The 15,957-nt window shown below is 54.8% G+C and overlaps 2 protein-coding genes across 5 annotated transcripts in view; one reads left to right on the top strand and one right to left on the bottom strand.

Moving 5' to 3' along the window:
- Nucleotides 1-15,693, top strand: part of LRRN2 (leucine rich repeat neuronal 2) — a 62,747-nt gene extending 47,054 nt beyond the window's left edge. The window contains exons 1-2 of one of the 2 annotated variants that reach the window (XM_060129296.1): nucleotides 2,723-2,975; nucleotides 12,706-15,693. In XM_060129296.1, coding sequence (XP_059985279.1) covers nucleotides 12,943-15,081 — 2,139 coding nt within the window. In that variant the 5' untranslated portion in view covers nucleotides 2,723-2,975; nucleotides 12,706-12,942 and the 3' untranslated portion in view covers nucleotides 15,082-15,693. Of the gene's footprint in view, nucleotides 1-2,722; nucleotides 2,976-12,705 lie in introns of those variants that run through there. The other variant, XM_060129302.1, reaches the window with a different exon arrangement.
- Nucleotides 12,379-15,957, bottom strand: part of MDM4 (MDM4 regulator of p53) — a 91,643-nt gene continuing 88,064 nt past the window's right edge. For all 3 annotated transcript variants that reach the window (XR_009536811.1, XM_060129336.1, XM_060129345.1), the window contains one exon: nucleotides 12,379-12,520. Coding sequence is in view for 2 of the 3 variants with exons in the window: in XM_060129336.1 (XP_059985319.1) it covers nucleotides 12,512-12,520 (9 nt within the window). In the remaining variant the exon portion in view is untranslated. The remainder of the gene's footprint in view (nucleotides 12,521-15,957) is intronic.

The following is a 15,957-nucleotide window of genomic DNA, read 5'->3' as shown; positions in this document are numbered from 1 at the left end:
GTACTTGTGTAGCACTCACAGCTCACAGCATATTTCACACTCATATTTTCATTAGATCTGAACCAGATCTCTGGACAGAAAAGATGGAAGGAACTAGTCTTATCCCCATTTTTCAGAGGCGAAAACTGAGGTTCATGGAGGTTAAGCATTTTGCCAACCTTGCACAGTTAGTAAGTGGTAGAGTGGGAACCAGAATCCAGGATCCCAGCATGAGTTTACTGGGGCTGCCGTATCAAAGTACTACAAACTGGACTGGATGGCTTAAATAACAGAAACTTAATTGTCTCAGGTTCCGGCGTCTAGAAGTCTGAAATCAGTGTGTCAGAAGGGCAGCAGGACCAGGCCGTGGTGTTTCTGAAACCTGTAGGGGAGACTCCTTCTTTGCCTCTCCCAGGCTCTGGTCCTGGCTTCCCTGGCTCGCAGCTGCAGCACTTCAATCACGATCTCCATCACCACACTGAATTCTTCCTGTGTCTCTGTGTCTGTGTCCAAATTTCCCTCTTCTTATAAGAACACCAGTCATTGGATTAGGGCCCACCCTAACCCAGTATAACCTCATCTTTACTTGATTACATCTGCAAAGACCCTGTTTCCAAATTAAGGTCACGTTCACAGGTTCTGGGAGTGGGACTTCACTGTATCTTTTGCGGGGGGGCACAATTCAATCCGTAACGATCCCTGACCTAAGCCAGTGGCCTTCCACAATGCAGTTGCGTCCTGTGCTCCATCCCATTCATCGTCTTCTGCTACCAAGGACGAGGTACTGCCCTCTCCTGCAATGCAGAAAGTGGGGCTGGCTGGGAGCACTTTTCATCTTCTGCTCTTGCCAAATGATTACAAGCTACTAAGGTGGACTCATGAAATATGGGCAGGCTTTTTGTCCTTTTTATTCCCAGGCAGTAAAAATCATTAAGGCTTGCTCTTAATTAGTTTCATTTCGAAGCTTCTAAATATTGATTTAACCTACACTCCTTTGTACTTGCTGCAGTCACTGAATTATGCCTGTTATTGATCATGAGATGGAAGTGCTTCTATCCACTGGGCCCCGGGCCCTGGAAGGCACTGGTCCCCCAGTGGGTGTGTGGGGCTCCGAAGGCATTGATGGGCTTGGAGGAAAGAAGCCCCTGCCGGATTGGAAAGGGCCTTCCCTTAAAGAAGGGCTGTTCAGCTTAGGCCTGGGGCCAGTTTCTTTCTCTTGGGCTGGCCCAGGCTCAAGGGAATTTGAATAAGAAGTCAGCTGGAAATCTCCCATTCCATTCTGGGCCTGAAGAGAGCTGGGCAGTGGGAGCCGGAGGAGGGTGATGTGGGGTCGGAGCATAGAGCATGGGCTTTGGCAGCCAGCCAGACCTTGTCTGCTTCCCGGCTCTACCAGCTGGGTGTTCTTGTGCAAGGTACCTACCTATCCTCCACATCTGTGAAATGGGGCTAGTAATCCCCACATCTTACTGTGGTTTTGAGCATTGAGGGCAACCACTCATTTCAGAGCCCAGCCCAAAGCCTGGCTCATAGGCAGTCCTTGGTCAATGGCTACCATTATTAACATTGCCATCCCACTGAGAAAGTAAGTCTGGACTTGGAAGTATACTGTCTTTTAGCCCTGGCTCCGTTACTTGTTTGCTGTATGATCTTGGGCAGGTCACTTAATATCTTTTCCATTAAAATGGGGATAATGGTATCTATGACCTTGCAAGGCTATTGTGAATATCACTCAGGATCGTGGAGATGGAAGAATTTAAATCGCAAGGTGGTGCAGCCAGTCATAATAGATAGTATTGATGGCTGTAGTAGTCACTGCCTTAGATGCCCTCTGGGCTGCCCTCTACCTACAGTGTCATGTCCAGACTGTTCTGGCTCCAGCCTGCTGCTCCAGCCTCTCCACCTCACCTACACTGTTGGCAACGAAGGGGGACCACTCAGTTCTTAGAGTTCACTTCATCATTTTTATCCCAGCACCTTTGCTCCTGGTGTCCCCAGTATGTATAGAATGGTCTTCTACCATCTGTGCATCTGCTGACCTAGGCAACACTTCCCTGGGAGGTTTCGTTAAAAACAACGTTATTGAAGTACATTGCATACCAACAAATCTACCCATTTTTAATGTATAATTCAATGACTTCTAGAAATTTCCTCACAGAATTGTGTTCTCTCCTCCAGACTATGCCCCTGTTGCTCTTGGTAAGTGCTTCTGTGACAACTCTTATCATACTTTAATAGAGTGTTTTGTTTTGTTTTTAAATTTGTGACTCCCGCCTGCCCTCCCCATGACCTTGTATCCCTATCCCCTCACAGCGCCAGCATACAGTCAGGGCTCTATTTAATGCTCATTGGGTAGAGAGCTTCCTTGTGGCCGGGACAGAGAAGGTGAGAGGGGTCTGGAAAACTCAACTCTTATCTATCAGGATAATGATAAGGAGTTCCTCATACACATAGGTTTAGTGTTTTTTTTAATAGCTTTTTATTTATTTATTTTTGGCTACATTGGGTCTTCGTTGCTGCATGCAGGCTTTCTCTAGTTGCGGTGGTCGGGCTTCTCATTGCAGTGGCTTCCCTTGTTGCAGAGCACGGGCTCTAGGCTCATGGGCTCAGTAGTTGTGGCACACGGGCTTCAGTAGTTGTGGCTCCCGGACTCTAGTGCGCAGGCTCAGTAGTTGTGGCACGCAGGCTCAGTAGTTGTGGCTCGTGGGCTCTAGAGTGCAGGCTCAGTAGTTGTGGCACACGGGCTTTGTTGCTCTGCGGCATGTGGGATCTTCCCAGACCAGGGCTCGAACCCGTGTCCCCTGCATTGGCAGGCGGATTCTTAACCACTGCGCCACCAGGGAAGTCCCCCACGTAGTTTTAATTGAGCGTTCCTAGCGGGGGCACTGTTCTCCTTTACAGAATTCTGATCTCATCTGGAGGGTCCTTGGAGGTAATCTAGCCCAGTGATTCTCCATGCGCATACATCAGATTCACCTGGATGGTTTCCTCAAACACAGGTAACTAGGCCCCACCCTCTGAGTTTCTGATTCTGGAGGTCTGGGGTGGGCTTGAGAATCTGCATGTCTAACAAGTTTCCAAGTGACCTCAACTTTCCAGGGACCTCAACTTTAGAACCACTGCTCTAGCCCCACCTCCTCATTTCACAGATGGGGAGCCCAAGGGCTAGAGAAGCAAGAGGACACACTCCAAGGTCTGTCTCAGGCCAGAACTAGAACCCAGCCCTGTCCTGTCCCATGTCCTCTACCACCAGTTCTCATGCCCTGACGTCTCCTTCCCACCCTGACTTCAGAGAAGCTGGATAGGGGCACAGAAGGTTGGACAGGGCTTCTGACAAATGCTCTCCACAGGCCTGACCCCGAGCTGGGGAGGGGTGATGGGGGGGCTGCTGCGGGAGAGGCCAGCGGGACTGAGGAGGGGAGCAGGGGAAGAGGAGGGCCACGGGAGGGGAGCGCGTGAAGGCGTGGGCAGCGCAGGCCTGGAGGAGGCGATGAGGACTGACGGGCCATTCTTACTGCGGTTGCGGATGGAAAAAAACCCACTGCGGGGCCTCAGCTGTAGCCATTTATCTCTCAGGCCTGCCCGAGACAGCTGACAGAAGGAGAAGGCAGTGAGCCACACCGAGACCAAGGCTCCTTCCGCCTCGTGATTTATCTCGGGGCTTCTTCATCTGGCAAACCTGCTGATGAAATGAGTCTCCTTTTCTCTCCGCCTCATCAATTTTCATTCTGATTTCATTTTCTTTTTCCGTTAGAAGAGCTTTGGCCTTTCTCCTTGTTTAACTGGTCTGTTCCCCATTTGCTCTGCCTCTTTCTCCTCAGCCACCCAGGCCCCAAACCCTCTCCCCAGGCATTCCTCTCACTCTCGCCATGCCTTGGTGCTTCTCTCACTATTAGTTCTGGGCTCATGAGTCACAGAGTTGCCCTCGAGGGGTTCACAATCTGAGAGAGGAGTTGAGCATCACAGTGGATATGGGTTCTTCAAGGATGGGAGAAGGAGAAAGGGGTTGATTAATGGATCGTGGGCGGTGGTCAGGGAAGACTTCAGAGGGGGACGGTGTGAACTGAGACTTCAGAGGTGGGAATACACAAGCGGTGACACGGACTTGTGGGTGAGGCCCCTGCATGTGCAAAGGCACGGGGGCAGGAAAGAGCATTGCTTGCATCTATCTGAAGCCTTCCCTCTCCTTCCGCTGCACCTAACTCCCAGGGATGCACTGTGTCTGAAGGGCTGCAGGAGGGCAGCCTTTCAAGAATGCTGCAGGGTCTGCCCAGCACCCCCGGCTAATTCTAGGAAGGGCAGCGAAAATTATAGGGAGAGAGGTGGGAGAGGCTCGAGGTCAGTAGCTGGGCTTGGCTGCCCCCCTGGCTTGCGCCTGTGGCCAGTGTGGAATGTCCGCAGGCTGCGGTCAAGCTGGGACATTTAGCGCTCTGCTAGGAGGGGCCCTCTCGACCCTTCCAAGGAGCACCTGGGCAAACAGAGGAGCTGCTCACCTAAGGCAGGAAGAGTGAGCTGTTGGGTGAGAGTGTGTCAGACATTGGTGATCTGTAAATGAACTGAGTTCTAGAGCCTTCTCGAGTCCTAAAGACTAGAACTGGACCCTGGTTGGAGGCCCCGGGGAGTGCTTAAAGTTGACCCAGGAGAGGGCAGCTCTGTCAGGAAGGAGTGTCAGACTGAGATGGAAGGGTTCCTAGGAGAGGCTGCCTGCGTTACAGGCCACATGACCATGGACAGGCCGTCTGGTGCGGGCCTGGTACACAGGTGGCCTGGAAGCCAGGGGCTGTGCCTCAGACCAACCGAAGTGGATGAAAAGGGAAGAGCGCTCCAGGGAGCGCCAGGCACTTAGAGGCATCATTCTTGCAGATTTCCCCCCATGAGGTAGGCTCTCTCCCTGCATTAGAGAGGAGGAATCTGAGTAAGGATGCTCGAGGTCATACAGCCAGCACCAGGATTCGACTCCAAAGCCCTCCTTTGAACCGCTAACCTAAGATCTCAGAGTGTCCGCAGGATTTCCAGAGGGGGCGCCTGAGGGAGTCCAGAGGGGGAGGATCGTCTTAGGGTGGAATCCAGAGGCAGAAAGTTAAGTCAGAAGTGCCTTCTCCATCAAGGGGAGGGCTACAGTGGCCATGCAGTGGCCAGAGCCAGGGCAGGGGAGCCCGGGCATGTGCCTATAGGAGGTGCGCTCTGGACCTCCTTCACGAGGCCAGACTCAGGTCCACCTGCTCTTCAGGAGCTCTGAAGCAACCAGCCCCCTTCTGTTCTCGTGCCCTGCCCTACCTTGCCTTTCTCTCTCCTTCCGCAGGTATCTTCTGAGCTCCTACTGTGCGCCAGACTGTTGGAGGAACTGGCCACTTGGAGCACAGTTCTTCCCCTGAGGGCCTCACAGTGTGGAGGGAGAGACAGACAGACAAGTAAACAGCCAGTGTATGATGGAGGGACGCTGAGGCCCCAGAGGAGCCCAGGAGAGGCATGGAGGGGTCAGAGAAGGTTTCCTGAGGATGGGCAGATAAGTCAGCAGAAGGCTGGCGACGCGCGGCAGTGGAGCTCAGCCTGGCGCTGCTCTCCAGGCCCCTGCAAAGCTGGCTCCACTCCCCTGAAGCCTCTTTGGTGCAGTGCAACCAGACAAAAAATGACTGTGAGCTACCTACTGGCGCCTTCCACTCCTACTTAAGAAATAACGAGGCAGGCTCCCTTCCAGGCAGTAGAATTGCAATGCCCTCTGTCCAGGGCCAGTCCAGAGACCTGGGAATGTAGATATCTCTTCCTGGGAACAAGTCCCTTCCCTCCCGGGCCGGGAAAGGGTTTTTACTGGAACTGACTCTTCTCATTCCAGAGGGGAGGGGAGGGCAAGGGTAGACAAGAGAAACCTCATCCTTTCACCAGGAGATGCCCTCTCATTTTCCTCCCTTCTCTCCTCCGGTCTCCCCAGTATCCTCCACTCTTGGAATTCAGCTTCTGGCACCAGAATCATGGAACTAGAAAGGGCTGGTGTGTGAGACACAGCTGGGTTCACACTCAGGCTCTTGCACATTCTAGCTGTGGGACCTGGGTCTGATCCCTTGTCTGCACTGAGCGTGAGGCTTCTCTTCTAAAAAGTACCTACTTACAGGGTTGTTGGGAGGATAGGATGAGGTATCTCTAAAGTGGCCAGCAAATAGAAATCCTGCACACAGAAGGCACTCGGGGGCGTCGTATCTTCCCTCTGACACTTTGATTTATGTCATCCTTCCAGCGGCATCAACTAGAGTTGAAGGGACTCACCTCACTCAGAGAGGCTCTGCAGACTCATCATTTTCAAGCTTTTATAGCTGCGACTCAAGGGCAAAAATGCATGATTTTGCATCACATCCGTCTGTACACAGGGGTGTGTGTGTGTGTGTGTGTGTATGTGTGTGTAAAACAGAGGGGAAAAATTTCTCAAAACAACTCTTAGTCTAGCTACATACAATGCACTGTATTTCATTTTTTTAATGTACATTTTTATCCACTTTAAACTGTTTTCATGACCTACTAATGGGTTGCGATTCATAATTCATGGCTGTAGAACACCTCCCACCCTTACCAGGAAATTCTGCACTGCACTAGGCTCTGAGAAGACAAAAATAAATAACAAACCATCCTTTCCTCCAGGAGCTGACAGCCTGGTTGAGAACACAGGCTCTCAGAATGATGATAAGGAAGGTGCTGTTACCGTGGAGGTCTGTTCAGAGTCTCCGGGACTGCGGTGGGTGTAACCACCCTTCTAGGAGGGCCTCTGGGAACATGTCACAGAGGAGGTGGCATTTGGGATGGGTTTTTATGGCTGAAGAGGAGTTTGATAGTTGAAGTTGGGGAGAGGTTTTGCTGGTTGAGTGAGAGGCCCGCGGAGGAGAAGGAAATAGCAAGTCTAGTCTAGGAGGAGCAGGAGGTGCCTGGGAATGAGAGGGTCACTCAAAGGTGAGGAGGCTGCTGTGAGAGTCAAGACAAGAAATGAAAAGGGAACGTTAGCATGAGCACTGTGGTGGGTGTGTGTGAGGTGGAAGGGACGTGTCACCATGGTGGAGATTTCCAGTCTTGGAGACTGGTGGATGGCAGTGCCTCCTGAGCAGGTTTGGTGGGAGATGTTGGGCTTGGGACAAGTTGAGTGCAAGGAGCCTCTGAAATGGGCGAGTGGAGAGGTCTGGGGCAGTTACAAGTGAGTCTGGGTCTCTCCTTCCTGGTCACTCCCCAATTTGTCCTCTGCCTGGTGCCCCAGATTCTGTAATCAGAATACCTAGGGGTCTGGCAACAAAAAGGGCCCAGCAATGCTGCCCCAGGAGGTGGCCAAGACCCAGCAGGGCTTTGGGGAAGGGCTGCCAGGAGGTTATCCTGCCATCTTCTTGTCTCAAGGCAGCATGACACTCACAGGCCCAAGTCACAGGATTCCAACCGGAGAGGGGACCCTAGGGCATAGAGCAATTTCTAGATACGGGAGTTGTAAAACAAGAAAGAGGAATCAGTCTCCCTTCCTGGAGATCGCTGATTAAGTGTGAGACCCTGAGAAGCTATAGCCACTATGAAGCAGGAGGATGAATTAAGTGAATTTCAGGTCTGAGGTTCTGGCGTTCCCTAAAGCCAGAGTCAGCTGTTTCCAAAGACCCTGGTTCCAAGTTGTGATGGAGAAGGAAGGGGAATTCTGGGCTTAAAAGATGAAACTGATGGATGATGATAGAAGTCAGGACAATGGTTAACTCCAGGTGGGGGCTGGACATTGACTGGGAAGGGCCGCCTAGGAACCTCGGGAGGTTCTTGCTATGGGTGGTGGTTGTCCTGGTATCTACTAAGGTAGAAGTTCATCAAGCTGTGCACTTGGGATTCGTGCCATTTATGTACTCTCCTGTACGTACGTTACACCATAATAGAAAGAAGAAGTTTAGGACGAAAGGTGAGAGACGAGAAGTAGGGGCTAAGGTGGGAGGAGAGGCAATGGTGAAGGGGGCAACGAAGGCAACTAAGAGGCACGTCATAGGCCTTGCATCCTGGCTCCTCACAGCAGTTCTGTGAGAGGGTCTCATCCTCACTTCCCAGCTCGGGTCGTCTAACTTTGTCCAAGGTCACACACAGTGAGCGGCAGAGCCAGACTCAAACTCTGATCACAGAGCCCAGGCTCCTTCCGCTCCACCACTCCTGCTTTGCATAAGTTATTTATGGAATTCAGACTCTGGAAGACTAGATAAATGCCGAAGTCTCCTCCAGCTCTGAGGTCCTGGCTGTCTGTGATTAAATGAGAGGTGGGAGTGAGGGGCCATGCTCACCTCTCGGGAGGAGCGGAGGCCAGGTGTACAGATGGAGGGATGGCCTCCCCCACCTCTGCATCCCCCAACCCAGCACTTATCTGCTGGTGAGGAGGCCGGGGTTTATCAGTGCTACACTCAATTATGCTGCCCTTCTGTCTCCGCAGCTCAGGGAGACCTGGCACTGAAGCAGCAGCGAAGGCCAGGCAATTGATCACTGCCACTGGCTGTTCCTCCCTCCGGAGGGCTCCCAGCTCAGGGTGGGGGGGCTGGACAGAGGCTGTGGGGAGGGGAGAGGAGTTGGGGGAGGAGAGGCTTGGCATCCAGCAGCCCCCTGGAGGAGCAACGCTGTCAGTGCTGGCAGGAGCCCAGGACTGTACTGGGGGCAGGGCCAGAGATGGAGGAAAGGGAGAAGAGCAGCTCTGGCTGCTGACGTCAGCTTCTCCAAAATTCTTCATTTAGGGCTTTGCCAAGGGTTGGAGTTTAATGGGGAGTGTACAGGATCAATTCCATACTTTCTGCTAAATCCAGAGCCGCTGCCGGGAGGAGGTGGGTCCGCTGGGGCTTGCAGAGCCAGCCCTTCCAAGAGAAACTTTGCTCCTGGAGCGGGCAACCCTGCTTCCCCTGTCACTGACGGTCATGTCTCCAGCTGTCCCTGAACAAAGAGGAGCACCCAGCCCCCAATCCGAAGGCAGGCTGAGGTCTGTGTGCAGCCTGCTGGCTCTGTCTGTCCCTGTGCTTCCAGGCCCAGCCACACACTCAGAGGAACAGGGTCTTCCCCATGTGTCCCCCAAGGAAGTCACTCTAGCCAGAAATGGAGGAATGGTGTCTGAGGGGCCCCCTCGGGTAGCGTTGGGGAGGAGCAGGGGACCCATTCAACTCTGAAAGGACTGGCACCTGAAGCAGGCATTCTGGGCCACCAGCCCTGCACTCTGCTCCTGTTAAGGCAGGCGTTGAGCTGCCAGGCAGTGAACCTTGGCTGGGCTGGTGGGGCAGGTTACAGAGTCAAAGACCTGGGTTTGAATTCTGACCCCCACCGCGTCAGAAGCTGTGCAAGCTCTGATGTGTCAATTAACCTCTCCTTGCTTCAATTGCTTCCCCTGTAAAATGAGACTAAACGATCCCTTCTCTGTCTGCACACAGGGTTGATGGGAGAGTGACACACTTCACAATTTGTATCCACTCACCAGTACCCTCTGCATGCTCAATCCTACACTTGGCTCACCGGGAACACAAAAAGCATGCAAGACATAGCCCCTAGGGCAAAGAGCTTGAAATCCAGTCGGGGAAAACGCACGCGTGATAGTCTGAACTCCTGCTCACCCCGGGAGATTATAGATAAAAGACAATTAGCTTTCTCTGCAGCTCCGGCTCCCAGCAGAAATTGCTAATCAAGCCTGCATGAGTGGGCCATGTGCAAGACAGCCTTAAGTGGTGATGGCAGGTGAGTGGGCAGCTCTGAGTTCTATCTTGGAAGGGGCTGTGTGCTCAGCAGTGACGGGGAGGACTTGTCTGGGCCTTTGCCAAGCCTTGGGACCAGAGGTGCGTACGAACATGAGTCATCCAGCCGCTGCCCGTCTCTGGGCCGCTGGTTGCCGAGCCCCAGCCCGAGGCTCCTGGCTGAGCGGCTGGAGCTCTGGCTCACCACCCACCCCCCAGCCCAGCCACAGGGGCAAGGAGGAGGGTGAGCCTGGAGTGGAGGGAAAGGCGAATCTCTGGACGTTTTTAATGAACTTTTAAATGGCTTCTCTATCCCATCCATACAGTTGAGCATCGGTAGGACAAAGGTGCCAGGACAGAGATGTTGGAGGAGGAACCTGGGGCTCGGGCAAGGTCTGAAGGCCCTCTCCACCCACTGCAGCCTCCTCTCCCCTTAACGAACTGTCTTGGGCTCTCCTAATCATTTTACATTTTTGGTCCTGCCAGAGTGGCACTCTTAAAGGCGTGACGTTTTATCCAGTCCCGCTCACAGCTCCCCATCCCACCTGGGGGCGACACTGGGCCCACAGTGGGCAAGCTTAATAGGGGCTTGTTGAGTCCTGGGATCCAACTTCTATCCCCCACTAAGAAGTCCTATAGCTGGGGAGCTTCCCAGCCCTGGGAGATGAAAGAGAACTAAGCCTTGCTGGGCTCTCTGTGTGCACCACACCCAGTCCCTTTAATCCTAATGACAAGCTCATTTTACACATAAGGAACAGATGCTCAGACCAGTGAACCTTTCCCAGGGTGCTCTGGTAGGAAGTGGTAAGTAATAGTGAGATCTCTTTGCTGGTGGGTTCTACTTTCTTGGGTGAGGCCTGGGCAGGAGGCAGGAGCCTCTGGTGTGTACGTGTGGCAGGACCACAGCCCTAGTTCCGTGACAGGGTCATCCCAGGACTCAGCCTGTCCCTGCTGCCTCTCCACTCACATAGCGCACGGCAGAATCCCCCCCACTCCTCCTGACCACCGCTCACCGGCCCGGGTGGCTGAGTACTCCAGGCTCCCCTCTGCACGTGGATGCGCGTGTGCACGTGTGTTTGCCCTGAGTTTTATGTGTCAGTGTACACAACACCCCCACTCAAAACCTCTGTGCATTTTAAGTCATGTTGTTTTTCCCACCTTCAGAAATAGCTGCAGAGGAAGGTGGGAAGTAGTCAAATGTAAAGAGGCATGCCGCTCCCTTGCTCGAGGGAGGCCTCCAACTGTTCCCCTCCCCGGCCCCAGCATCCTGCAAGTGGGATGCGGTGGGCAAAGAGCCCCGCTGGCCAGCTGAGAGGCACTTGCCTGGAGGGTGGTGGAAGGCACAGCTCCCAGCTTCCTGCAGCTCCCTGATAAGGCGGCATCTCCTCAGGGGACAAGAATGGGCACCCAGCCTGCTGCTTCGGCAGCCAGTACAGCTCAGGGTATCCAGGGTAGGGTCGGGCCAGATCTGGGGGCAGAGAAGCACAGTGTAAATGGCACAACCTCTGAATTCGTGTCTCCCGACATTTACCAGCTGTATGGCTTGAGCCGAATTCTTTAACCTCTTCCAAACCTCAGTTTCTTCATCTGCAAACTGGAGGTATTAATGCTTATCTTGTAGACTCTTTATGAGGGTTAAATGAAATAAGACACAGTCTTTGAAAGGTCCTGGCAAATAGCAGGCATTCAATGACTGTGCACTCCACTGATGTCTGCAGCTGGAAAACTACCCAGTCAGACCTCCACTCAGGAGTCAGACCAGGCCCAGGGGCCCCCTTTGGTTCGCCCATCTCGATTCTAGGCCAAGGCTGGACTTTCGTCTAGGGCGAAGCATCCTGGCCATGGGTTCTTCTAGAGAACCAGGATCGATTGTCCATACCCAGGAGGAAGGAACAGCAGGGGCTTGGATTCTAGATTGGAGTGGGGGTAGGGACCCAACCTCCTGGAGGAAGGGGCCCTGGGACCACAGAGATTGATTTATACGATCAACCCTCACCAGGGACCTGTCCTGGGCTACAAGCGTGATGATGAGCGAGACAGGTCCCCAGTTGGGGAGACATTTCCACATGATGTGATCAGGGCTGTGACAGAAGAAAGCATGGGGTACTGTGAGAGCACAAGGCAGGCCCCTTAGCCATCCAGGGGTGGGGAGGGTTAGAAGCAGCTTTCTGTAGGAAGCGACTGACCTTAGGTTGAGTCTTGAAGAACAACTGAGAGTTGTCTGGGAGACAGGAGCGGGGGGTGTTGGGTAAATATGACCTGAAAGGTTGGTCACAGTGAGTCAATAGGATGGCAAAAGCCAGGAGAATTGGCTGAGGCCAGATCACATATGGTCAGGACTGAGGTGCTCAGACCCAGGCTTCTTAAACCCACCAGCTCCTGGCAGTTTGGCTAGGCTACAGGGGAAGGGAAAGCCCCTGCCTCCAGGCAGGGAAGTTGGCAAAAGCCAAAGCTGTCCCCTATCCCAGGAGAGCCTAAGCAGACCCCAGGTGACCACCCCACTTCCCCAGCCTGTCTGGGTGTGGGGTCAGGGTCCACTGCCTTTCAACTTTCCGAGTCCTGGGAGTGCACCCTGGAATCTAGAAGCCGCATTTGTTTCTACCACCCTCTACCCACACTGCTCAGAGGGATGTCTGAAAACTGTCGCTTTATTTCCCATTTACTCAGTGAGGAGAGATGTGAGGAAGGTTGGAGAATCTACTCCACATCTCTCTGGGCTCAGAAGGACTCTGAAGATGACAATTTCAGCCATCCCCTCTCCTCCACACACACACACACCTTCTGCGAGTTATACTGGAAGCTTCCAAGGCTCAATCTCTTGCCCCTTCCTTGAAGACTCCCAGTCACTCCCCCTGCAGATCAAAGAGAAGGACAACAAAGCCTAAGGACTGTAGGACAGAATCCAGGAGGCCTGGCGCTGAACTTGTCCACCCCTCTCAGCTCCTTTGACCTCTTGAGTCAAACAGGGGAGACACAGGAGGAGGGAGTAGATTCTGCTTCTCTGCAACCTCCTTAACTCTGCATCCTCTTCTTCCAGGGCTGCCCCGATGGGTCATGGCAGTGAGTGAGCAGACCGAGCGCCAGTGGACAAGGATGGAGAGCCGCACCCAAGAGGGCAGGAAATGATGCCCGCCCATCCCCGCATAGAATGACTGCCCAGGGAGAGTGGTTCCCCGGGCCCTGGCAGGGCTGCTGACCCTCGGCCTGCAAAGCGCTAAGAGCACAGGGACTCCAGACTCTTCTTGTGGATGGTCCCCTGCCCTGCAGCTCCACCATGAGGCTGCTTGTGGCCCCCCTCTTGCTAGCTTGGGTGGCTAGTGCCATTGCCACTGTGCCCGTGGTACCTTGGCACGTGCCCTGCCCCCCTCGGTGTGCCTGCCAGATCCGGCCCTGGTATACACCCCTATCGTCCTACCGCGAGGCCACCACCGTGGACTGCAATGACCTATTCCTGACAGCTGTGCCCCCGGCGCTGCCCGCAGGCACGCAGACCCTGCTGCTACAGAGCAACGGCATCGTCCGCGTGGACCAGAGTGAGCTCGGCTACCTGGCCAATCTCACAGAGCTGGACCTGTCCCAGAACAGCTTTTCAGACACCCGAGACTGTGATTTCCGTGCCCTGCCCCAGCTGCTGAGCCTGCACCTGGACGAGAACCAGCTGACCCGGCTGGAGGACCACAGCTTTGCAGGGCTGGCCAGCCTTCAGGAACTCTATCTCAACCACAACCAGCTCTACCGCATCGCCCCAAGGGCCTTCGCCGGCCTCAGCAACCTGCTGCGGCTACACCTCAACTCCAACCTGCTGAGGGCCGTGGACGGCCGCTGGTTCGAGATGCTGCCCAGCCTGGAGATCCTCATGATCGGCGGCAACAAAGTGGACGCTATCTTGGACATGAACTTCCGGCCCCTGGCCAATCTGCGCAGCCTGGTGCTCGCAGGCATGAACCTGCGGGAGATCTCTGACTACGCCCTGGAGGGGCTTCAAAGCCTGGAGAGCCTCTCCTTCTATGACAACCTGCTGGCCCGGGTACCGCGGCGGGCGCTGGAGCAGGTGCCTGGGCTCAAGTTCCTAGACCTGAACAAGAACCCGCTCCAGCGGGTGGGGCCCGGGGACTTTGCCAACATGTTGCACCTCAAGGAGCTGGGGCTGAACAACATGGAGGAGCTGGTTTCCATTGACAAGTTTGCCCTGGTCAACCTCCCTGAGCTGACCAAGCTGGACATCACCAACAACCCCCGGCTGTCTTTCATCCACCCCCGCGCCTTCCATCACCTGCCCCAGATGGAGACCCTCATGCTCAACAACAATGCTCTCAGTGCCTTGCACCAGCAGACAGTGGAGTCCCTGCCCAACCTGCAGGAGGTGGGTCTCCATGGCAACCCCATCCGCTGTGACTGTGTCATCCGCTGGGCCAATGCCACGGGCACCCATGTCCGCTTCATCGAGCCTCAGTCCACCCTGTGTGCCGAGCCACCAGACCTCCAGCGCCGCCCAGTGCGGGAGGTGCCCTTCCGGGAGATGACGGACCACTGCCTGCCCCTCATCTCCCCCCGCAGCTTCCCCCCCAGCCTCCAGGTGGCCAGTGGAGAGAGCCTGGTGCTGCACTGCCGGGCGCTGGCTGAACCAGAACCCGAGATCTACTGGGTTACTCCAGCTGGGGTTCGACTGACGGCTGCCCGGGCAGGCAGGAAGTACCGGGTGTACCCTGAGGGGACCCTGGAGCTGCGGAGGGTGACAGCGGAAGAGGCAGGGCTGTACACCTGTGTGGCCCAGAACCTGGTAGGGGCTGACACTAAGACGGTTAGTGTGGTTGTTGGCCGGGCTCCCCTGCAGCCAGGCAGAGGCAAGGGATGGGGTCTGGAACTCCAGGTGCAGGAGACTCACCCCTATCACATCCTGCTATCTTGGGTCTCCCCACCCAACACAGTCTCCACCAACCTCACCTGGTCCAGTGCCTCTGCCCTCCAGGGCCACAGGGCCACTGCTGTGGCCCGCCTGCCACGGGGCACCCACAGCTACAACATCACCCGCCTCCTTCAGGCCACGGAGTACTGGGCCTGCCTGCAAGTGGCCTTTGCTGATGCCCACACCCAGTTGGCATGTGTATGGGCCAGGACTAAAGAGGCCACTCCTTGTCACAGAGCCTTAGGGGACCAACCTGGGCTCATAGCCATCCTGGTTCTCACCATCCTCCTGCTGGCAGCCGGGCTGGCAGCCCACCTTGGCACTGGCCAGCCCAGGCAGGGAGCGGGTGGGCGGCCTCTGCTTCCAGCCTGGGCTTTCTGGGGCTGGAGCACCCCCTCAGCCCGGGTGGTATCTGCACCCCTTGTCCTGCCCTGGAATCCGGGGAGGAAGCTGCCCAGGTCCTCAGAAGGGGAGACACTGTCACCACCATTGTCACAAAATTCCTGAAGCTCAGCCTGTTCTCAGCAGCAGAGAAATAACTAGGACTACTTTTTACCAGAAGGGAAGCCATCTGGGCCAGGTACCCTGCCAGGAAAGTAACATGGGTCCACGTGCTTGAGGCCTGGCAGCTGGACCAAGACAGCCAGCTTTGTGGCCCTAGGGGGTGCTCCTGCGGCCTCCAGAAACGGCCCTTACCTTCTGAGGGCTCCTCCGCTGCCATTTGAGGAGCATCTCCAAGGAACAGGAAGGACTCTGGCTAAAGCTGCCCACCTCCCCAGTTGTCTGCGTGCCCAGAGGCTCCTGGGCCTGGATGTCCCCCGCCTGTGTCCTCAGGCCCTTGGCCCACAGGATGCGCCCCCTCCTCTTCTCTGTCTCTGTACAGTCTCAGTTGCTTGCTCTTTCCCCTTCTGGGCAAGAGCTGAAGGAGGCCTCTCCTCCCCACCTCGGGGGACTGCTCCCAAAGCGGGGCCCCAGTTGGATCAGGAGGACACGTGGGAGAGGGATGCCCAGGAACGCCTCTTCTCGGCACCCTTCTGGCCTGCGCTCTGAGGTTGACTTTCTATAGGCAATTTTGTACCTTTGTGGAGAAATGTGTCACCTCCCCCCAACCCAATTCATTCTTTTCTCCTGTTTTGTAAAAAATAAAAATAAATAAGAATAACAATAATAAGGGGAGGGGAAGGAAACAAAAGAAAAATAATCCTTTGAATACTGAGTATGACTAAAGAGCTTTCTGCTCTGAATCTCTTAAAAGCCTGAGGGTGACAGAAAGGGGCTGGAATGGGAGAGGAGGGAGGAGAGAGAGAGGAACGTGGTGCGAGAGAGCACAGTTTTTCCCTTTAGGTTTGAATTCTGACCTGCCAGGCGCCTCTGGGCCTGCTC

The sequence above is a fragment of the Lagenorhynchus albirostris genome, chromosome 2, assembly GCF_949774975.1.
Source record: "Lagenorhynchus albirostris chromosome 2, mLagAlb1.1, whole genome shotgun sequence".
NCBI classification, from domain to species: Eukaryota; Metazoa; Chordata; class Mammalia; order Artiodactyla; family Delphinidae; genus Lagenorhynchus; species Lagenorhynchus albirostris.
This window is presented reverse-complemented; position numbering and strand designations above follow the sequence as displayed.